The sequence below is a fragment of the Grammomys surdaster genome, unplaced genomic scaffold, assembly GCF_004785775.1.
Source record: "Grammomys surdaster isolate TR1022 unplaced genomic scaffold, NIH_TR_1.0 126153, whole genome shotgun sequence".
NCBI lineage: Eukaryota > Metazoa > Chordata > Mammalia > Rodentia > Muridae > Grammomys > Grammomys surdaster.
The window spans coordinates 3582451-3601392 of record NW_021620961.1 but is presented as its reverse complement, the minus strand read 5'-3'; the positions used below and the strand labels follow the sequence as shown (position 1 = coordinate 3601392).

The window sequence follows — 18942 nt, the reverse complement described above, 5'->3', positions numbered from 1 at the left end:
TTCTTCTTCTTCTTCTTCTTCTTCTTCTTCTTCTTCTTCTTCTTCTTGGCTAATATCCACTTATAAGTGAGTATATACCATGCATGTCCTTTTGGATCTGAGTTATCTCACTCAGGATGATATTACCTAAAAGCTTTTTATCAAACTTTTTAAAGAAAGTTCTCTAAAAGTTTCTTTTCTCTAAAATGTTCTTCTGCAGTTCTGTTTAAAAAGTCCTCCTAATGCTCTTTGTCCTCTGCATTTACACATCTTTCAGAACCTGATCACATGGTAAAAAGTTCACCTCAAGTTTACACAAAAATTCAAAACATAACTTGAAATAGAAAATTGCAACACAAAATGTTAACATGTATATTCTTTAAGAGTAATTTCTGGCTAAAATTTCATTATCTGTCCAAAGCTCAACAGGTTCATGGAGAGTTAAAAAACATAATTTTGTGACTAAATTATTAGTGAATTTTTGTATAAATAAATGCAGTCAATATTACTGTCTATCCTTGGACCTACATGAAATCCTTACTTCCCTTTTTATGGCCTTTGTTTAATTGTTTTACGACCTCTTGGAATATGCTCTAAGTTGTAGATGCCTGAAAGCTAATCTTAGAAGCAATTAACTCATGACATTTGAAGACTAGCAGAGTTCTCCTTTCTGTTTTGACTATCAGAGAGAACTTAAGAGCAGTCTTATTACAAAAGAGCTTAATAATCACTAATATAATTTTAGGAATCCTTATAGGATCATCATTAATAATTATATAGCAAGACAATATATCTTCATTTTTCTGCAGAGATCTGCTCCAAAGGGTGACTTAATACCTAGTGATTATATATATATATATATATATATATATATATATATATATATATATACATACAGGAAAAGCATACTGCAGGATTCTTTCCTCAGATGTAATCTCTTCAGCCTTGCAAATCTGTCACTAACTTTACAGTCCATGTTTGAACCATCTCTGGAAGATCACTTGCTAGTTTTTAGCTTCTACATGATGACTCCTGGCATAAGAACATGCCTTGAAATTTATGGATTTTGTTTAAATTGTGAATTATTATGGAAAGGCTCTCAAAACAGCAACAAAATAAAAAAAAGAATTGTTGTTATTTCTGATTCTGAACTTTCACATTTTGACATTTCCCTTAGTTACTCTTCTATTTCTGTGAAGAGATGTTGTTACCACGGCAACTTAGAAGAGCAAGCATTTAATTGGGTACTTACTTATAGTTTCAAGGGTTAGAACATAGCCATCATTGCAAGGAGCATGACAGCTGGCAGGTAGACATGGCACTGGAACATTAGCAAAGAGATTTTTTGTTCTGCATGTATTGGGAAGAAAGAGTAAGACTGAGTCTGGTATGGACATCAAAAGCTTTAAGAACATATTTGGTCACAAACCTTTTTTAACAAGAGCATACTTCCTAATCCTTACTAAACATTTCTACCAACTAAGGATGAAGCATTCAAATATATGAACTTATAAGGGAATCATTCTCATTTAAATCATGATAGTAAGAAACATCATAATTCCATCTCACTAAATATGGTGAAAAGAAAGAAAAGAATTCCTTGCAGTATGCAAATGCCTTAGGAGTTCATTTGTCAGACTTGGTGTCATAAATTTTCTTCAAGAAATACAAAGTATTACATTCTTAATGTAATTTTAAAGCATATTTTTTTATCTTTTAAACTTTTATTAATTTTTAATGTGTGTGTGTGTATGTGTGTGTGTGTGTGTGTGTGTGTGTGTGTGTGGTGTATATGAGTGCCTCTAAAAACTAGAAAACAATGTCAGATCCTTGGATTTGTAGGTGATTTTACAATAACTAATCTGGGTGCTCAGCAATTTCTGGAAGAATATCAGGCATACTTAACTGCTGAGATAGCTCTTTTCCCTAAATCATTTTTGTAATTTCACTCATTAAGTGACTATTAGATATTAGTATAGTCAATTATCTTATATTACTATTCATGACTTAATGGAAATAAGGTCAAATATTTGGTATTTCAGCTCCCACTCCCTCTGACATTTTTTTGTTATCAGCATTATCTGGAGTCAGAGTTAAGATGCAGGTCAGCCTTCAGGGAAAAAAATCATATCTAGACAATTTCAGGACAAGAGACAGAAATGCAAAGAGAAAGTGAAAAGTTTGCCTCAAGCAAATACTAAAGTCAGAAAGTGGAAGGAAAGAAATGAGCAACAGAACCTGTGAGGTAGGGGGAAAACAAGAAAGAGGCTATTATTAACAGGAAGTTCTTAGTGCCCATCTGAATGGAGAACTTTTGCTGATTTCTAATAAGATCTGGGTTGGAGAGCAGGTCATGTTTTGTGAATAGGAACCTCTGAGAATGGGAAAACACAGACAGATTAGAAACTGATATACAGGACTATTTTGGGGGTGGGTACTGGTAAAATTGAATGAGAAATTCAATAAATATCACTCGCACAAGAATATCTTAAATGTTCAAGCTCAACTTTCTGCTTACACAGATGCATTCATTTAAGTAAATTCGACTTAGAGCTCATTGCATCTTAACAATAATAGGAAAAATCAGTTATTAGATTTTTAAAGACTTCAATCTTGGCTGTGTTGGGACATACTTCTTATTTCCGTATTTGGAAGACTTAGTAACAATCTTCAATACATGGAGGCTAGCCTGAACTGTGTAGATTGTTCCAGTGCTAACTGCTGCCTTGAGAAAACAAAGGAAAAACGAAGAATGGAAGGAAGAAAGGAGAGAGAAAGAAAGGAAGAAAAAAAAGAAAGAAAGAAAGAAAGAAAGAAAGAAGGAAGGAAGGAAGGAAGGAAAGAAAGAAAGAAAGGTGTGAAGAAAGAAATGAGGGAAGAAAGGACGGGAAAACTAATATTCATAGTACTTGCTGTTTTTGGTATTTAATTTTATAATTGTATATTATATTCAGAAATGCTAATGTTATTGACCATTAATTTTTTTAAAAAATTATCTAATTTAGATTATGTATAATTGCAATGCTCCCCACCATTTACTGCTTCCAAATCCTCTTACATATCCTTCTCTACTTTCTTCAAATTCACATTATATTAATTTTCTTTAATTGTTGTTATATATATGCATATTGTTAAAATATAAATACAGCATAATCAATCTATATGCTGTTACTTGTATACATGTTTATAGGATTTACCACTTGGCATTAAATAACTAATTGGTATATTCTTTATATTTAATATATATAATAGTCAAAAGGTAATTAATATTATCTCCATTAAAAATCATTATAAACCATATTTCCTTTACAATTTCTATGTAGAGAAAAAAATTTATACATCTGAGGTAATTAACAGTAACCTTACTTTGTTAACTTGCAGAAAGGCAGTGGTTGTCTTTTATATTTTCCAATGATTTGTCATTTAGAGAAAAACTTAACCCTATAGCTCTTTTTAATTTTTTTCTAATCACACATGTTCTTTATTATAGACCCCATGATTTTAGGGTAGTTTGAAGTGCTTTAACTTGATCAATACAATTTAAGTAAAATTAATATTTTTATGGTTTTGGTTTGTTAATTTGTTTTTTGAGACAAGGTTTCTCTATTTATACTTGGCTGTCCTAGAATTCACTCTGAAAATGAGGGTGGCCTCAAACTCAAAGATTTGCCTGCTTCTATCTCTCAAGTATTGGGATTAAATGTAGGCACCATCATCACCAGGCAAAACAAATATATTCAATTAATAGACATTCCAGATTCTTTTTGTTGTGTATATTTATGTATTAGTTAAGGTTTGCATTGCTGTGAGGAGATGCCATGGTCAAAGCAATTCTTATAAAGGAAAACATTTAATTGAGGTTGGCTTACAATTTCATAAGTTCAGTCTATAATCGTCATGGCAGGAAGCATGGAAGCATGTAAGTAGACATAGTGCCAGAGGATCTGAGGACTCTACATCTTGATCTACAGATAGCAGGAGATCTTGTGTTATACTATGTAAGGCTTGGGGCATATTTGACCTTAAAGTCTACATCCACAGTGACATACTTCCTCCAACAAGGCCACACCAACTGCAATAAGGCCACGTCTCCTTATAATACCACCTCCTATGAGCAAACATTCAAATTCAAGATTCTATGGTGGTTATTCCTATCAAACTACAACCATTTATAAGTGATAATGGGATCTGTTTGTCTGGATAGGTTTTACTTTTGATAAAAATTAACTGGGTTATCTTTTTAGAAATTGAGAACTATGCAGTAAATTTTTCTGAATTATTTTTGTAGAGTTTGTATTGACGTAACAAAATATTCTGACCAAAAGCAAATATTCTGTAGAGATGGGGTGGTTTGTCTTAGAGCTTACAGTCCTATTTGAAAGGAAGAGAAAGTAAGAACCAACACAGAAACCTGGAAAAAAACTGAATTAAGAGACTATGAGGAATGCTGCCTATTGGCTTTTCCCTCAGCTGTTTGTTCAACTTATGTTTTATACTATTTAGAAACAAGTGACCAGTAGTGACATCACTCTGAGCCCAACTTGATACATTTATAAGACAACTCTAAATGTCAAGGAATATCATTGAATAGGTGGGAGAAACTTTTGAGAGCCAGAGGATCAGAAAGTCTGCTTTGAGTTGTGTCTCAGAGGTGACAGTGAGGTATCACCTATAAATCTTCAACACTGTGGTGCTAAGCTAAGGCTAGACAAAGTACAAAATGAATAAATATTCTACCAAAGAAAATGGGAGGCAGTAATTTCATGGGTTTCTAAACCTAGACAAATATAGGCATGTGAATAATTGTGAAAGTTTGGTAAATAGTCTCTTCTCAGGATGAGTCCCATATTTGGTTATTGAATATCAAATAGCTAGCCTTCAAATAATACACATGCAAGTAACATTAAATGAACTACACAAGTTTAAGTCATACATTGGTGCATACATTTTTATTCATATCATTAACAAAGAAACCCTAAATTTAAGGGGACTCAAGAGAGGTTTACTTGGACATGATTGTAGTAGAGAGAGGGAAGAAACTGATATAATACACTTTGACTAAAGTTGATATAACTTCTAAAGAAGGTAATGTCAATGTTTGGCTCAAAATGCAGTTTTCTACCACATTATTCCTGAATGCATTGTCATCTGTTTTCAAGTTATGAAATGTAATTGCTCAAAACATGTGTACAGGAAAAGATAGGAATTCATACCCAATTTTCAGTATTCATAATTCACTCACAAGGAAAGAAATCATTTTTACACTTATCTCTATACATTTTCTTAATAGTAATTATTGTTAAAATTTAATGATTTCATGCCCAAAATAAACTAATTATATTTAACAAGGAAGAATAAAATTTAATTATGATAATACATATGAAGTCCAAGAGAGCATTCCCAGGAGCATGTATTCTCCATCTTGCATGTTTTTTAACTGTTATGTACAGTGTTGCTGAGATAGTCATTTTTCCTGGGTTGTCATCACTGATAGATCACAGTAGAACCTACCAACAACTCAATTACAAGAAAACAGCCTGATTAAAAGTCAGAAAATACCCTAAGTTGACAACAAAAAAATAAACATACACATCCAAAAGATGATCTTTAAGGTTTTCAATATCTCTAGTTATTAAGAAATGTACATGAAATTAACAATTAGATATGATCTCAATTATTTTATTTATTATAAAAAAAGATTCCGGGAGGTGGTGGCGCACCCTTTAATCCCAGCACTTGGGAGGCAGAGACTGGTGGATTTCTGAGTTCAAGGCCAGCCTGGTCTACAGAGTGAGTTCCAGGACAGCCAGGGCTGCACAGAGAGACCCTGTCTCAAAAAACAAACAAAAAAAAGATAATAGGTAAGGGCTAAAAATTATATGAAGAAAGATGTTTTCAAGTACACTTTTGGGAGTACTCTTTTTATGGGACAGTTATCATGGGAAACCACATGGAAAATTAACTCCAAAATTAAGGTAGAACTAATGTGTGATTTAGCTATCCCACTGATGGTATATGACCAAAGGAAAATAAATGCACATGATAAAGATATATGTATTATTTATATTAGTCAAAATATGGAATCAACCTAAGTGCCTCTAAATGGATGTCTACATATAAAAATTGTGATATATATATATATATATATATATATATATATATATCTTAAAACACTAGTTTATCTTTTTATATAGAAAGAACAATCTGTCATTTTGAGCAGGTGGTTTTCTATAATGGTCTCCATCTGTTGCCAAGAATACTGACAGCTACATTTATCTATGGGTATAAGAATAAAGTTTTAGTATACAGTTATGGATTGCACTGATTTAGTAAAGTGATCATAAGAGGGTCGCCTCTAAGATATATAAGCTCATTACCCTGGGGTGGTGGGGATTGGCTAGGTTTCCAGTTCCAGACATGATTCTCCAACAGACCCCCATTGAGCAGGACTTAGTTCAATGAGACAACCTTGGTTACCACGAAGACAGAAGTGCCACTGCTACACAAAGGGTTACTGTGTCCTGTTGATCATTGGTGGGGTTCCTTAGCATTGCAACTGAGTAGAACTTTTTCTTATGGATGCCTGCATAGCATCCTCTGTTGTTATGGAACTTAGTGCTCAGAGAGAAAGCTTCCAAGTCATATCTGAGTTCTGAGCTTCCAAGTCCTGTATCTGAGGAGGATGGCACCTTTGGAATCAGAGATTTACTTTCAGTGCCAGGGAGGCAACCAAGGACTACAACAATAGCATATTGTCCTGACTACTTCTTGTACTCCGGAAGCAAAAATATGAAAAACAGGTACTCATGGCTAATATAAAATTTTAGATGGTCTATGGCTCTTGATGGTTAGCGTGTGTGTGTGTGCACATGCGCGTGCGCGCACACACACACACACACACACACACAGCATGTTTAATAAGAATAAAATAATATGATTCATTATGCATTTTTCAGATGTCCTTAGTACCATTTTTCTCCTGTCTCTCTGTCATCCTTTGTAGACCTCCCTCGTGAATTAATCCTGTAGACCCCTTCTGGGTTCTACTTATTCTCCTTATTTCCTCCTGATAGGTAAATGTGTGAAGCTACTGGATTATATGTGCTCCACATTTCTATTATCAACTTATCAGTTGAAGGACATTTGAGTTGTTTTCATTTCCTTTACACTTGTGAATAGCTTAGCAAGAAGTATGGTTGAGTATCTATGGCATAAGCTGTTGGCATCATTGGACATATGCCAAGGATTGATAGAAATCAAGTGGTAAGTTTATATGTAGCCTTCTGGGACTTTTCCACACAGAAATCCAGTATGACTGAAGCTGTTTGCAGTTATGCCAATATTATTTGTGAGTTCTTCTTCTCTCTTTCCTCTCCTTCCTCTCTAGTACTTGTCATGTGTTTGGTTAATCTTATCAATTCTGACCAATGCACAAGATATTTCAGTACTGTATTAATACAGCCTGAATTTGATATAATCATATATATGCATATCTATATGCATATACATGAATATGTGGGTTTATTAGAGTACAGAGCCTGAAATCAAAACAAATGTCAGCATTGTTTTAATAAAGATATCAATAATATTCATTTATTGCAAAAATGACCATGTTTGTAATAAATTGTACTGAAAACTCAAAGTACACATGTGAAATATTTATGAGAAAGTGATATGTTTATCTTGCAAAATAAATCCCAGATTTGAAACAACTTCTGTAATCATGAACATACTAATGTTGAATAGTTGCTGTTGGTATGCATAGAGCAAGCAATGGTAATACAAGTCATAAATGGAAGAAATGCTTGAGAATCCCCTACCTCTTACTGTTGATGTATTGTCTGACAATAGGTTCTGAGGGAGTGTCATTGTCTCCAGTTTTATATAAATCACAGAACTCATCTAGTTTGAATGAATTGCTTTACATTCTATTTATTACACCAATGACCATCATTAAAATAAATTCGTCTCAAACATGAATAGTCGAGAATATAAGAAACAAATCTGTGAGGAAGAGGAGAGGCAGGCAAGAATGGCAAAAAGAGTACTCAGGATATATTACATATAAGTGTAAAAAAGTATCAAGGAAAAAATTTAACAATTAGTTGTAAAATGACTAAAGACCTAAATTTAAGAACTGAAGCTGTCAAGTCATGAAAAATGGAGAATGTTTTTTCACTAAATATTTAGATGAGATGCTACGTGCAATGTGAGAAAGTGAGAGGCAAACAGTTGAGACTATTTAAAAAGCTTCCACACAACGGAAATTAACAGGAGAGATCAACTACAGCTTTGGAGAAAATCTGAGAAAATTAAACATTAACAGTAAAAAAATAATGCACAAGGAGCAAGAAAACCTATTTAACAAAAAATATGACTGCAACCAGATTTTCAAATAGTCAGTGGAGTTAAATCGATTTTATTCATTTATTAATTTATTATTTTTAAATTGTCTTTAATATATATTTTTTAAATCCAGTCACTATCACCTTCCAGGTCTACTGTCTTACAGTTCCTCATCCTATTCCTCCTCTCCCATCTCCAAAAGGATATTCCCACCCCCAACCCCAACCCCGCCAGGCTTTGCCACTTTGCCTGGGGCCTCAAGTTTCTCAAGGGTTAGGTGCATCTTCTCTCCCTGAGGCCAGACCAGGCAGTCCTCTTCTGTATATGTCAGGGACCTCATATCACTTTGTGTATGCTGCCTGGTTGGTAGCTCTGTGTCTCAGAAATTTCAGGGATCTGGGTTAGTTAAGACTGCTGGTCTTCCTATGGGGCCACCCTCCTCCACATATTCTTTCAGCCTTTCCCTAATTCAAACACAGTGGTCCTCAACTTCAGTCCATTAATTAGGTGTAAGTATTAGCATCTGTCTCAGTGAGCTCTTTGTTGGGCCTCTCGGAGGGCAGCCATGCTAGGCTCCCATCTGTAAGCAGACCATAACATCAGTAAGAGTGTCAGGCCTTGGTGCCTCTCCTTGGGATGGATCTCTTAAAAGATGTATGCTCACAGTAGCCTAGGAAAGTGTATATTCAAACCACAAAAAATACTCACGCCACCTCAGTGTGAGTAGATAGTATTAAGTTTTCATGTCCTTGTCAGTTTGACATGAAAGACATAAAGAGGAAAAGGTGTCATAGAAAACAGTAAGGAGGTTAAACACACACATACTCTTTAATATTATAGAAAAAAATGGGATAGAGCAGTTCCATTAGTGTATGTATATTGAAAGAAAGGGAAAACAGTTCTTTCTCAATTCATGGCAACAAACTTCACAGGGCCAGGATTTGGACGCAACCAATCTGTTCAATTAACTTATGAGTGACCTCAAGTAAATACATAAATGGATAATTTTTTTAATTACAGCAGTTATTTAGAGAATGTATATTAAGTGAAGTAAGCAAGGCACAGAATGGAGTATTATACAGTTTTGTATGCAAATATGAATGCACTTTAAGTCAAATAATTTATTTTTACAGGAACTGGTATTAGAATAGTATCATTAAAATTGATATAGGAATGGTTAGAGAAAGACTGAATAATCTTGTTCTGAAAACTAAGGCTTCTCACATGCCGCATAATATTTGTAGAATGTTGTAACTAGCACAATATTGAATATTGGTAGCAGAACCATTGACTTTTGTTAAATAATGGTTTAAACTCTCAGAATGAGACACATCATGTTCTACATCATGGAGGCTTTCAGAAATCCTGGCTATGTATTCTTTAATTCTAACCAATAAATAATCAGAACATTAACAGTAAGTTTAGTTCTAAATATTTTTCTTATCTGAACAATTCACCATTTTTTGTTTGAAATATGTAAATATCCAATGCCATATATTTTCATGAGTCTTAATATAATATAAAAGTTACAAAATTATAAATGTTATGAATTCTATTTATATTTACTTATTTTTCTGAATGTATTCTGTGCATTATATGTATATATTGCCTATGGAGAGTATGGAATTTCCTGAAACTGAAATGGTAAAAGGTGAATGGTAAGGGTGCCAGAAATCACCCTATGACATCACAAAGAAAAGCCATTACCTTTATTCACTGATCCATATCTCTGTCTCCTATTATGTATATTTTATGTTGGCAAGAAAAAATTACAAATATTTGTCCTAATTAAATCATGATATTATAATGTCCATTTGTATATTATTATCTTACAGATGCTCCTAAGTTTGTTTCAAATCAGACAATGTATTATTCTTGGGAAGGAAATCCAATCAATATAAGTTGTGATGTGAAAGCAAATCCACCTGCATCAATCCACTGGAGAAGAGAGAAATTGGTCTTACCAGCTAAAAATACAACTCATTTAAAAACTCACAGTGTAGGAAGAAAGTTGATACTCGAGGTAAGCTTTTACATAAACATCAATAATGATATTTTTAGCAGTTATTATGAAAGAATAGAATAAAATTTCTATAATAATACATTGAAATAATCATGTAAATTATATATTTACCTTTTAAAAATTAATTTGTGTTGGCACAAAATTCTATTTATTATGAATGATCTGTCTTCATATATCCAGAAATATTTGACATGAACTCAAATTTTGAAAGTAAAGTATGATGATTTTCGTTTCAGAGAAGAATGTAGAACTGATATAATGCTTTAGTTTTTAAGAGTCAAATATTTAACTTTAATAATGATAATTCCACTGACTATTTATTTACAACTGTTATTCTTTGATAGGCATATAAAAGCTATCAGTGGTTAATAATGTGTAATTCTAGAATAAGTTTCCAAATAAGGCACTTTGGTGGATATCAGTGATTATGTAATTGTTGGAACTATTTAAATTTTCACTTAATATTTGATAATATACTTTTGGTTATTTACCTTATATTTTGTGAAGCTCTTTTTAAAAATCTTTCACTTGTTTAGTTTATTACTTTTCTAACATTATCACTAAACTTTAGAAAGAATAACTTAATATAAGATTTATTTTGGTACAGAGTTCCAGACTGTTTAGGTAGTAGTAGTTTAGCATTATACACTTGTACAGAGCATTAAAAGGTGTGACAAAGTAGTAGAGAAGTCTGTTTATATAAGACGAGAAGCAGAAAGCAAGAGGATGTTTGTACTGGATGGCTTTTACTATTTTTTTCATTTTTTTTGTCCTAATCCCAGCCAATAGGATGGTACTGCCCAGATTAAGAAGCCACTCAAGAAACATACTCGTAGGGACACCCACAGGCTATCCTAAGTATAGAGATATTGTCAGTCAAAACCAAATATCACAATGAATTCCTTGTGAAAACCATTGCTCGATGAAAGATCCATATTGCTTTCTAAGAAGGCTTGGTTAATTCTTCCTTGTTTGTTTCCTTATTTACTTTCTTCATTTTTTCCCTGATACCCACCTATTTGCTGTTTCTTTCAATCTGTGCTCTGTTAAGTGATTTCTGTTTTTATTAACGATAGCATAAGAAAGCAATTTCTTGTCATAAATTTGTAAATCCCAGGCCTTTTGGTTGCTTTGGTCCAGGAGTGGGGCAATCTATGAATTCAGCGATTATTTCCTGTTAAGTTCTCAATTCAGCATCCAGCCAGTTTTCTTATTTGTAAACTGAGCCTTTTGAAAATGTTTCTAGAGGAAATGTCTTTTTACAGACTATTAATTTTTAAAACAAACAAAACCTCTGCTAGAGTCTCACATGACTGTGGGATAAGAAAAAAAATTTCTAGCCTATTTGTAATAGAATTATAATTAGTAAATTACATTGGTTTATTAAAAGTCATATGTGAAGATAATGAGCTTCTAAATCATCTTAGAAACTTTCAAAGGAGTTAAACAGTGCACTAAACTGTTAAGTTTATGAACTTTCTTTAGATGGACTGCTAACCAGCAATGAAAGACAGTGCTTTCTACTCTACTTGTTCAGAATAATCATCTTCAGTAGACCTCAAAAATTGTTCTCTGTTCAATAACTTCCCATTACCATAAGGTCATTTCTCTCTCTTTTAGGATATGGTTGAAATTAATGGTCATTTCTTGTTATTAGCATAGTCTCTCTTTAAATGATTACCAGAATTGAAAATTATTTGTATCATCATCAAATATCTTTGAAGAACTGCAACTGAAAAGTTTCTGCACATTAGAGTTATAAAGAATTGTCCCCAACTTTCAACAGTTAAAGCCCTGAACATTAACTTAATTATAGATTTTAATCTGTGAAACTGAGGTCAGATCTTTTTCTAAACAAACAGAAAATGGAACCGAGGTAATTATTACAGATTTTAAAATTCTGTTTGTAGCACTTTTACAAGGCATTCTTTTTTTTTTTTTTTGCAAAATATCTTTCATGAAAAATTAAAATCAACCAGGTCTGAAGATAAACAATGAATCCAAAACTAGGCATAGTGGCTTGCTTATATTCTCAACACCTCAAAGTCAGAGTCAAGGGTATCACAGAAAGTTCAAAGTCATCCTCAGTAAGCTTATAGTGAATTTGAGGTCAGCATGGGATACAGATTGAGACCATGCCAACAAAAGAACTCAAAACAAAAGCTACTAAAGAAAGAAAACAATATAGAACCTATTTTTAGTAGAAACATTTTGTTTTCAAGTTTACAGTTGCTATGAGTTACAATGACTACAAGATAAATTTTCTACATGCTTTACTTATCAGAAAATAAATAATTTTGCTATTGACTAGATGCATCACAGTGAAGACATTGATCCAATTAATGAATTTATAGATAGAGCCTGAATCACTTCAACTTATAATGACCAGCTTTGTGGATTTTTCTGTAAAATGTTAGCAATATACCAATTGAGCAGGTGTCATGTATGCATTTAGAAATAAGAATATGCATACAGGTATTTATGTAAAGACAATTAAAGAAAAGAAGCCATGTATTGAAGGACAGAAAGGAGATTATATGGGCATGTTTGGAGAGAACAAAAAGAATGGAAAGGTTATGTGACATTTTTAAAGTCACAAAAAATAATAGTTGTTAAATATGTTTGCACTACTTAGTAATGCTTGCTGGATAAAGAGTTCTATGAGTAGCCATATGAAAAATAATTGAACAAGTATACAAGTAGTAGCCATGGTTCAGATTTTAAAATATTCTTTGATGTTTTAGCCTTTTAATTTTTATTAATATGATTATTTGTAGATTGCTCCTACATCAGACAATGACTTTGGACGATATAACTGCACTGCTACTAACCGCATAGGCACAAGATTTCAGGAATATATTCTTGAGTTAGCAGGTGAGTACAGGATAGTAATATTTGATATTCATAAAATAACTTTATATTTAAACGGAGTTTTAAGTTAATAAAGTTTTATCCACTAATTTTACATGTAGTCAACAATATTTATAGCTTCATAAATCATGATATGAGAAATTATTTAAAAGAATAAAAGACTTACAAACTAGAACAAAAACATTTTACATAATGAATAGTGAACATTTAGAATCCATTTAATATTTGGAGCTCACTTTAAATTTAATTACGCCTTATATATATGTTAGGTTTTTAAAATAGGTAATATATATTTGAGATAAAATTATATTTACAATAATATAAAAGAACACTTCAAAATATACATACATCAAAACATTCATAATTAAGTCAGTTTTATTGAAATCTAGTACAAATCACTCAATAGTCATGAGTTTCTTCTACTGAAAGTGTGTGAAAATTCCATGAGAAAATAATGCAATAAATATAATTTAAAATTATTTCTAATTTGTCATTATAGGGAATACTTTAAAATTGAAAACCTATCATATATTTCATTAATCAATATATGAATTTTCAATACAAATAATGAGAAAATAAGATATGTGGCCTTTGAGAGCCATTCAAAAGAGCACAGAATAACCTAATATATATATATATATATATACATTTGAGACAAAATAATGTAATATTGAAAAAATAACTATCTGTGGTTCAAATATTGTTAATAAATGGCATTTTAGATATTGTATAAAATCACTGACTGTTAATACTGCTTCCTACATTGAAGGCATATTTTTTATTTAGAAATGTTGCTACTTACAAAATATATTTAAAAATGTTAAAAATGTTAGAACATTGTCCTGTACATGATGATGGTAAATAGTAGTATTTTGATTCTATAATATTATGGAGATAGAGCACACAGAAAGCAACTGTTTGCTTTTGTGAATTGCACAGATTATGCTTTATGCTCCATTTTGCTATTTTCTTTGCTGAAGAATGGCTTGATAAATACATTATGACAGACATATTTAGCTTAATTGAACCATATTTAGTTGTGACCATAATTCTCATACAGTTCAAAAACTTCATTCAATGTTATTTTCATCTATGCCAGATAGAATGGATACTCAGGGACTGTCAGATATACATTTAGACATGCTTGTGTACAACTATGAGCAACTTATGGTTTCACAATGAGCATGAGAACACGGAAACTAGTACAAAGGACTTCCCAGAGTAGGCCACATCAACAAGCATCACCATTTTCTCCCTGTGAACATAGAGAATCAGGTTTCTATTCTGCTTTTAATGGAAAGGTATAATATTGTATATTATAATACACTGAGTTTGTTCATATATAATACATATAATGTTGCAATCATGATAACAATATATTTCTTTAAATACTAACAGGTCTTTCTCTTGAGTTCTTGTCTTGGATAATTTGAAGGAATTTGAGAGAAGAAAGCTATTATCAAATGACATATCCAGCAGCTAAAATATGGGGACCTCTATTTGGCGCTGGTTTCTTTGCCATGTGCCACAAAAGACATACATGGGTTTACCTAAATGGACTGCTATAAGACAATATGAGTTTTTGCTTTCAAACCCCCAAGCACAAAGCAAGTGCTCAAAGGTAGAAGATAGCTGTTATTATAGCCTTAACATAGTTCATCCTGGCTGATTTTATTTTCAATAGATGTTAATATGGCAATGTATTTTTAGTTACTTACACAAATTTGATATCATGAGTCAATGTATGGTGAGTAGAAAAGTACCTTGACTATTTTAGGCATTCAATTTTTATAAATAACATTTTTAACATTTTTCTGGTAACTTATTTGACATGCTTCTTTTTTCCTTCTTGCTATTAAGTGAGGTCTCAGATACTGGCACTGAACAATTGATTTCTTTTAACCTCAGGTCAAGGCCTGTACTTACCATTTTTAAAGTTCAGGTTGTCATATTTGACTCATCTTTTTAACCTATAGAGACTCTGTCAAATTCAATGTTTCAGTTTTCTTTCCAAGATTGATTTAACTCACAAATATCATAAAGCTGCCACCTATATTTCCCTCTATGTCAGAGATAAAACTCAAGAAGTCACTTCGAAGAGTAGTGACCTGATTAGAGGTTAAGCTGTGTCAATTGAGCAGAATTTTATAGATAGAGAATCATAATCCATCCAGTTGTCTATGTGAACAGATAGTATTGTACCATAAAACAGCTCTAAGTTCGTTGATTTGAAATACTCAGTTTATCAACTGATTCTGAACCTATTTCTCTCCATGAAATATCTTGGAAGGGTGTACATATTGCTATATAATTAGAAAATTCCTTAATCAGACAGAAATGTTCAGTGACTAATCACAAAGTCTTTTGATTTTATAATTACCATACCATAAGGAAAGAACAACTTATGTTAATAATGATATTCTTTAAAATCTGTTTGACCAATTTTTAAGCACAAGTTAACTACTCGTTCAACCAATGTGTGGAGAGTTTCATCTAGGTGCAATATACTCTTTTGGATCTCAGGGATGAAAGGTTGAACAAGAAAGATACCCAGTTATTACCTAAGTTAGAGTTCAATACGTATGAGTTTCAATAGAACTTGAAATCAAAAACTTGGCAACATGAAATTGATTTCTGATTGGAGTTCCTGGGAAAGCTTCAAATAGATGTGAGCTTTTGAACAGGCACTGAATAAGAAAGAAGAAATGGGGCCAGTAAAAAGGGAAAGACTATCCGGGTCAAGGTGACATTGGCAACAGAAGTGCTGTGCTGTAAAGGAGTAAGAATACTTTGAAATGAGCCACTTAGTGGAGGACTGCAGAAATATGTTCCATGATCAGCTCAGGGTGTGGCAATGTGAATAGACAAGTGATCAAAGATCAAGTCACAGATTTCTTTTAAATATATTTATAATTTTTATCAATGGCATATAAAATTAAAGATTTGTGATGTTTATTCATAGTGCAGAATTCACTTTTTTTAAACAAGAAGAGACTGCTTCAACCTCAACATATGGTGTGGAAAATTGGTCTTTAGCAGTTTCTCTAGACATTTTTGAGCCTTACTGTATTTATTAATACATGCATATATAGATAAACAGATGATATGTGATAAATAGATGAAAGAAAGTAGATAGATAGATAGATAGATAGATAGATAGATAGATAGATAGATAGAGACAGATGGACAAAAAGATAGACAGACAGACTGCTACTTGTAATTATTCGCCAATATACGAAGGGTTTAATGTGTGATACTGTATTGGTTAATGAGACATTGTTGAAGATGCCAATTTAAAATTATGTATGTGTTCATATGGCTTATGAGAGTATCAAGACTTGCCTATCTACAAAAAAAAGTAAATTCCCATTGACATCTTGATAGTCACTGAACAGTTCAATGGAAAAATATTAGAGACCTTAAAAACCAAATGAAAAAAATAGTCATCATGTAGGTCCCAGTAGTCATCATGTAGGTCCCAGATACCAAAATATCTCCAGCGAGATCAAGAGTTCAAGGCTGACACCATTGAATGAAGATGGCAAAACTATGTTGCCAAACTATCACACTACTGATGTTTCAGCCATGTCTTATATGGAGATTAGAAGATGGGCTCCCACCTTAATGTTTGCAGATGCTGTTGTCTGCGTGAGCCTCCTAAAAAAAACTGAGAATGAGATTCAATACTTCTGGTGTCCAAAGCTGGGGGAAACCACTTTTCATTTAAACTAACAAAATGAATATGGGCAAGGAATACTTGGACTTTCATTCCATATGATTAATGAAAGGACTATAAAATACGAAATATATTAAGTCAGATCCTAAAAGATAGGATCTAAGGTTGGATTAAACAAACCATTTATAAATACCAATTTATTCTCATGTCACAATGCTACTCTATGTGTTGTTTGAATCTGAAGATGGAAAAGTTGGCTAGAGTCTTTGTCATCAACTCCCCAAGTTCTTAGATATCTAGTTCTCAAAAGCAAACACAGCAGAATTTAGGAAGTACACACTCAGGAAAATGTAGAACCATGTTGCTTCGGTCATTATAACTTTGCCTTACGAATTGTATAACATAATACAAGAAGTCCAGCTCTAGTGTACACTAGCTTAAGAATTGATACAGAGAGCATGTCTACCAAACACACAGATACATTATAGTGAAAGGTAGGGGCAAGTGAATGATACAAAATTGACTGGGTTTTATATTTGTTTGTCTGTTTTTTATTTTGCTTTGTTTTACCACTTTTATTTAATATAATATTGAAAATCATAACTACAGTAGTTATGTAGGAGAATTATAACTCACTTCAAACTCACCTCCAACTTGTATTTGTTTTCATAATATTATCTTTAAAACCCTAAATATTCCCAAAAAGCTGATAGAATAAATGATTATAAAAGGTAACAGAACTCAAAATCAGTAAACACACTAATACGCAAAATTTGTATATGCTAGCACTGTCAACATGATTGAAAATTAATTAAGGAAACAATTCCTAAATAGCTAAAGCAGAGGGAATATCTGCACACACACATAAAAACTATAAAATATAGCTTACAGTAAATTGAATAAACAATTGTATATGCTTTATTCTTGGAAATATTCTTATTTTTTAAAAGACCCAATCTATGTAAAGTTATATATAGATTCAATATAGCTCAATCAATTTACCAATAAAAATGCTTCACAGAAAAAAAATCCTAAAATTCATCAGGAACATTACAAGACTCCATAGAAACAACGCAATCATAAAGAAAATAAAAATAATTTATATATAAAAAAACTACACTTGAGAAGATCTGCATCACAACCAAAGAACAATCGACAGTTCTCTTCCAGTTCCTCACTCCTATAATATATGTGGTGTGTTTTATATGGTGTAATTTCACTTAATGATGTTTTTCTGAATGACTAGGAAACATAAACCAGATACTGCTAGTATGTTTACATCATCCTCACAGTTCTTGTAATACAAGTTTCAATAATTTCATTGCAGAAAATTTTTGGTTATTTAACTTTTTTTCTTAGGCTATTTGTATTGACTTTGTAATAATTATTCCTAAAGACATTTTTGATTATAAGGACAAAGATAAATTTCTACCTAAACTTCTTTGAAGTTTGAAGTAAGTAATTAGTTGATTTGTATAATAATATAATCAAGGTAATGTTATGATGACTTAGTAATTTAAATTAGATATTGCTAAGAACCATTTATTTTAATTTTTATTGTTAATAATCCTAGGTTTCTGTATTATTTATTACATAAAGTAATAACATATATTATAAAAACCTAATTTTCTATATTTTGCAAATTCTGTGTTCAGTACTTAATGTTGAACCAGACCTTGTACACATGAGACCAGTCCTTAATTCAAGCATTCTTCCTAATTTCCATTTGCAATAGGATCTCACTAACTTCTCAGGTTGATTTTAAAACTTTATTTAGCACAAAGTAGTGCTTTGTTTTAGCTATCCAAAAAGTGAGAGAATGGGCCTTAATTCTTGGCTCAAGTTAATCATATAATTGTTAAAACAAGTAAAATGTTTTACAAAATATATTTATGATAATGCTTATCATTCTTCCAATTTAATGCACTTTTTATTTATGTGTTTTTGTGTTTTTCTGTTTCTATAAAATGTTTGTATACGCACGCATACAACCATAGTCATGTAATGCTCTCTCTCTCTCTCTCTCTCTCTCTCTCTCTCTCTCTCT

The 18942-nt window shown here is 32.1% G+C and overlaps 1 protein-coding gene across 1 annotated transcript in view; it reads left to right on the top strand.

Moving 5' to 3' along the window:
- Ncam2 (neural cell adhesion molecule 2) overlaps nucleotides 1-18942 on the top strand; it is a 407262-nt gene that overhangs the window by 300243 nt on the left and 88077 nt on the right. Inside the window, exons 10-12 of the mRNA XM_028757240.1 lie at nucleotides 10161-10348; nucleotides 13126-13222; nucleotides 16803-16867. Coding sequence (XP_028613073.1) covers nucleotides 10161-10348; nucleotides 13126-13222; nucleotides 16803-16867 — 350 coding nt within the window. The remainder of the gene's footprint in view (nucleotides 1-10160; nucleotides 10349-13125; nucleotides 13223-16802; nucleotides 16868-18942) is intronic.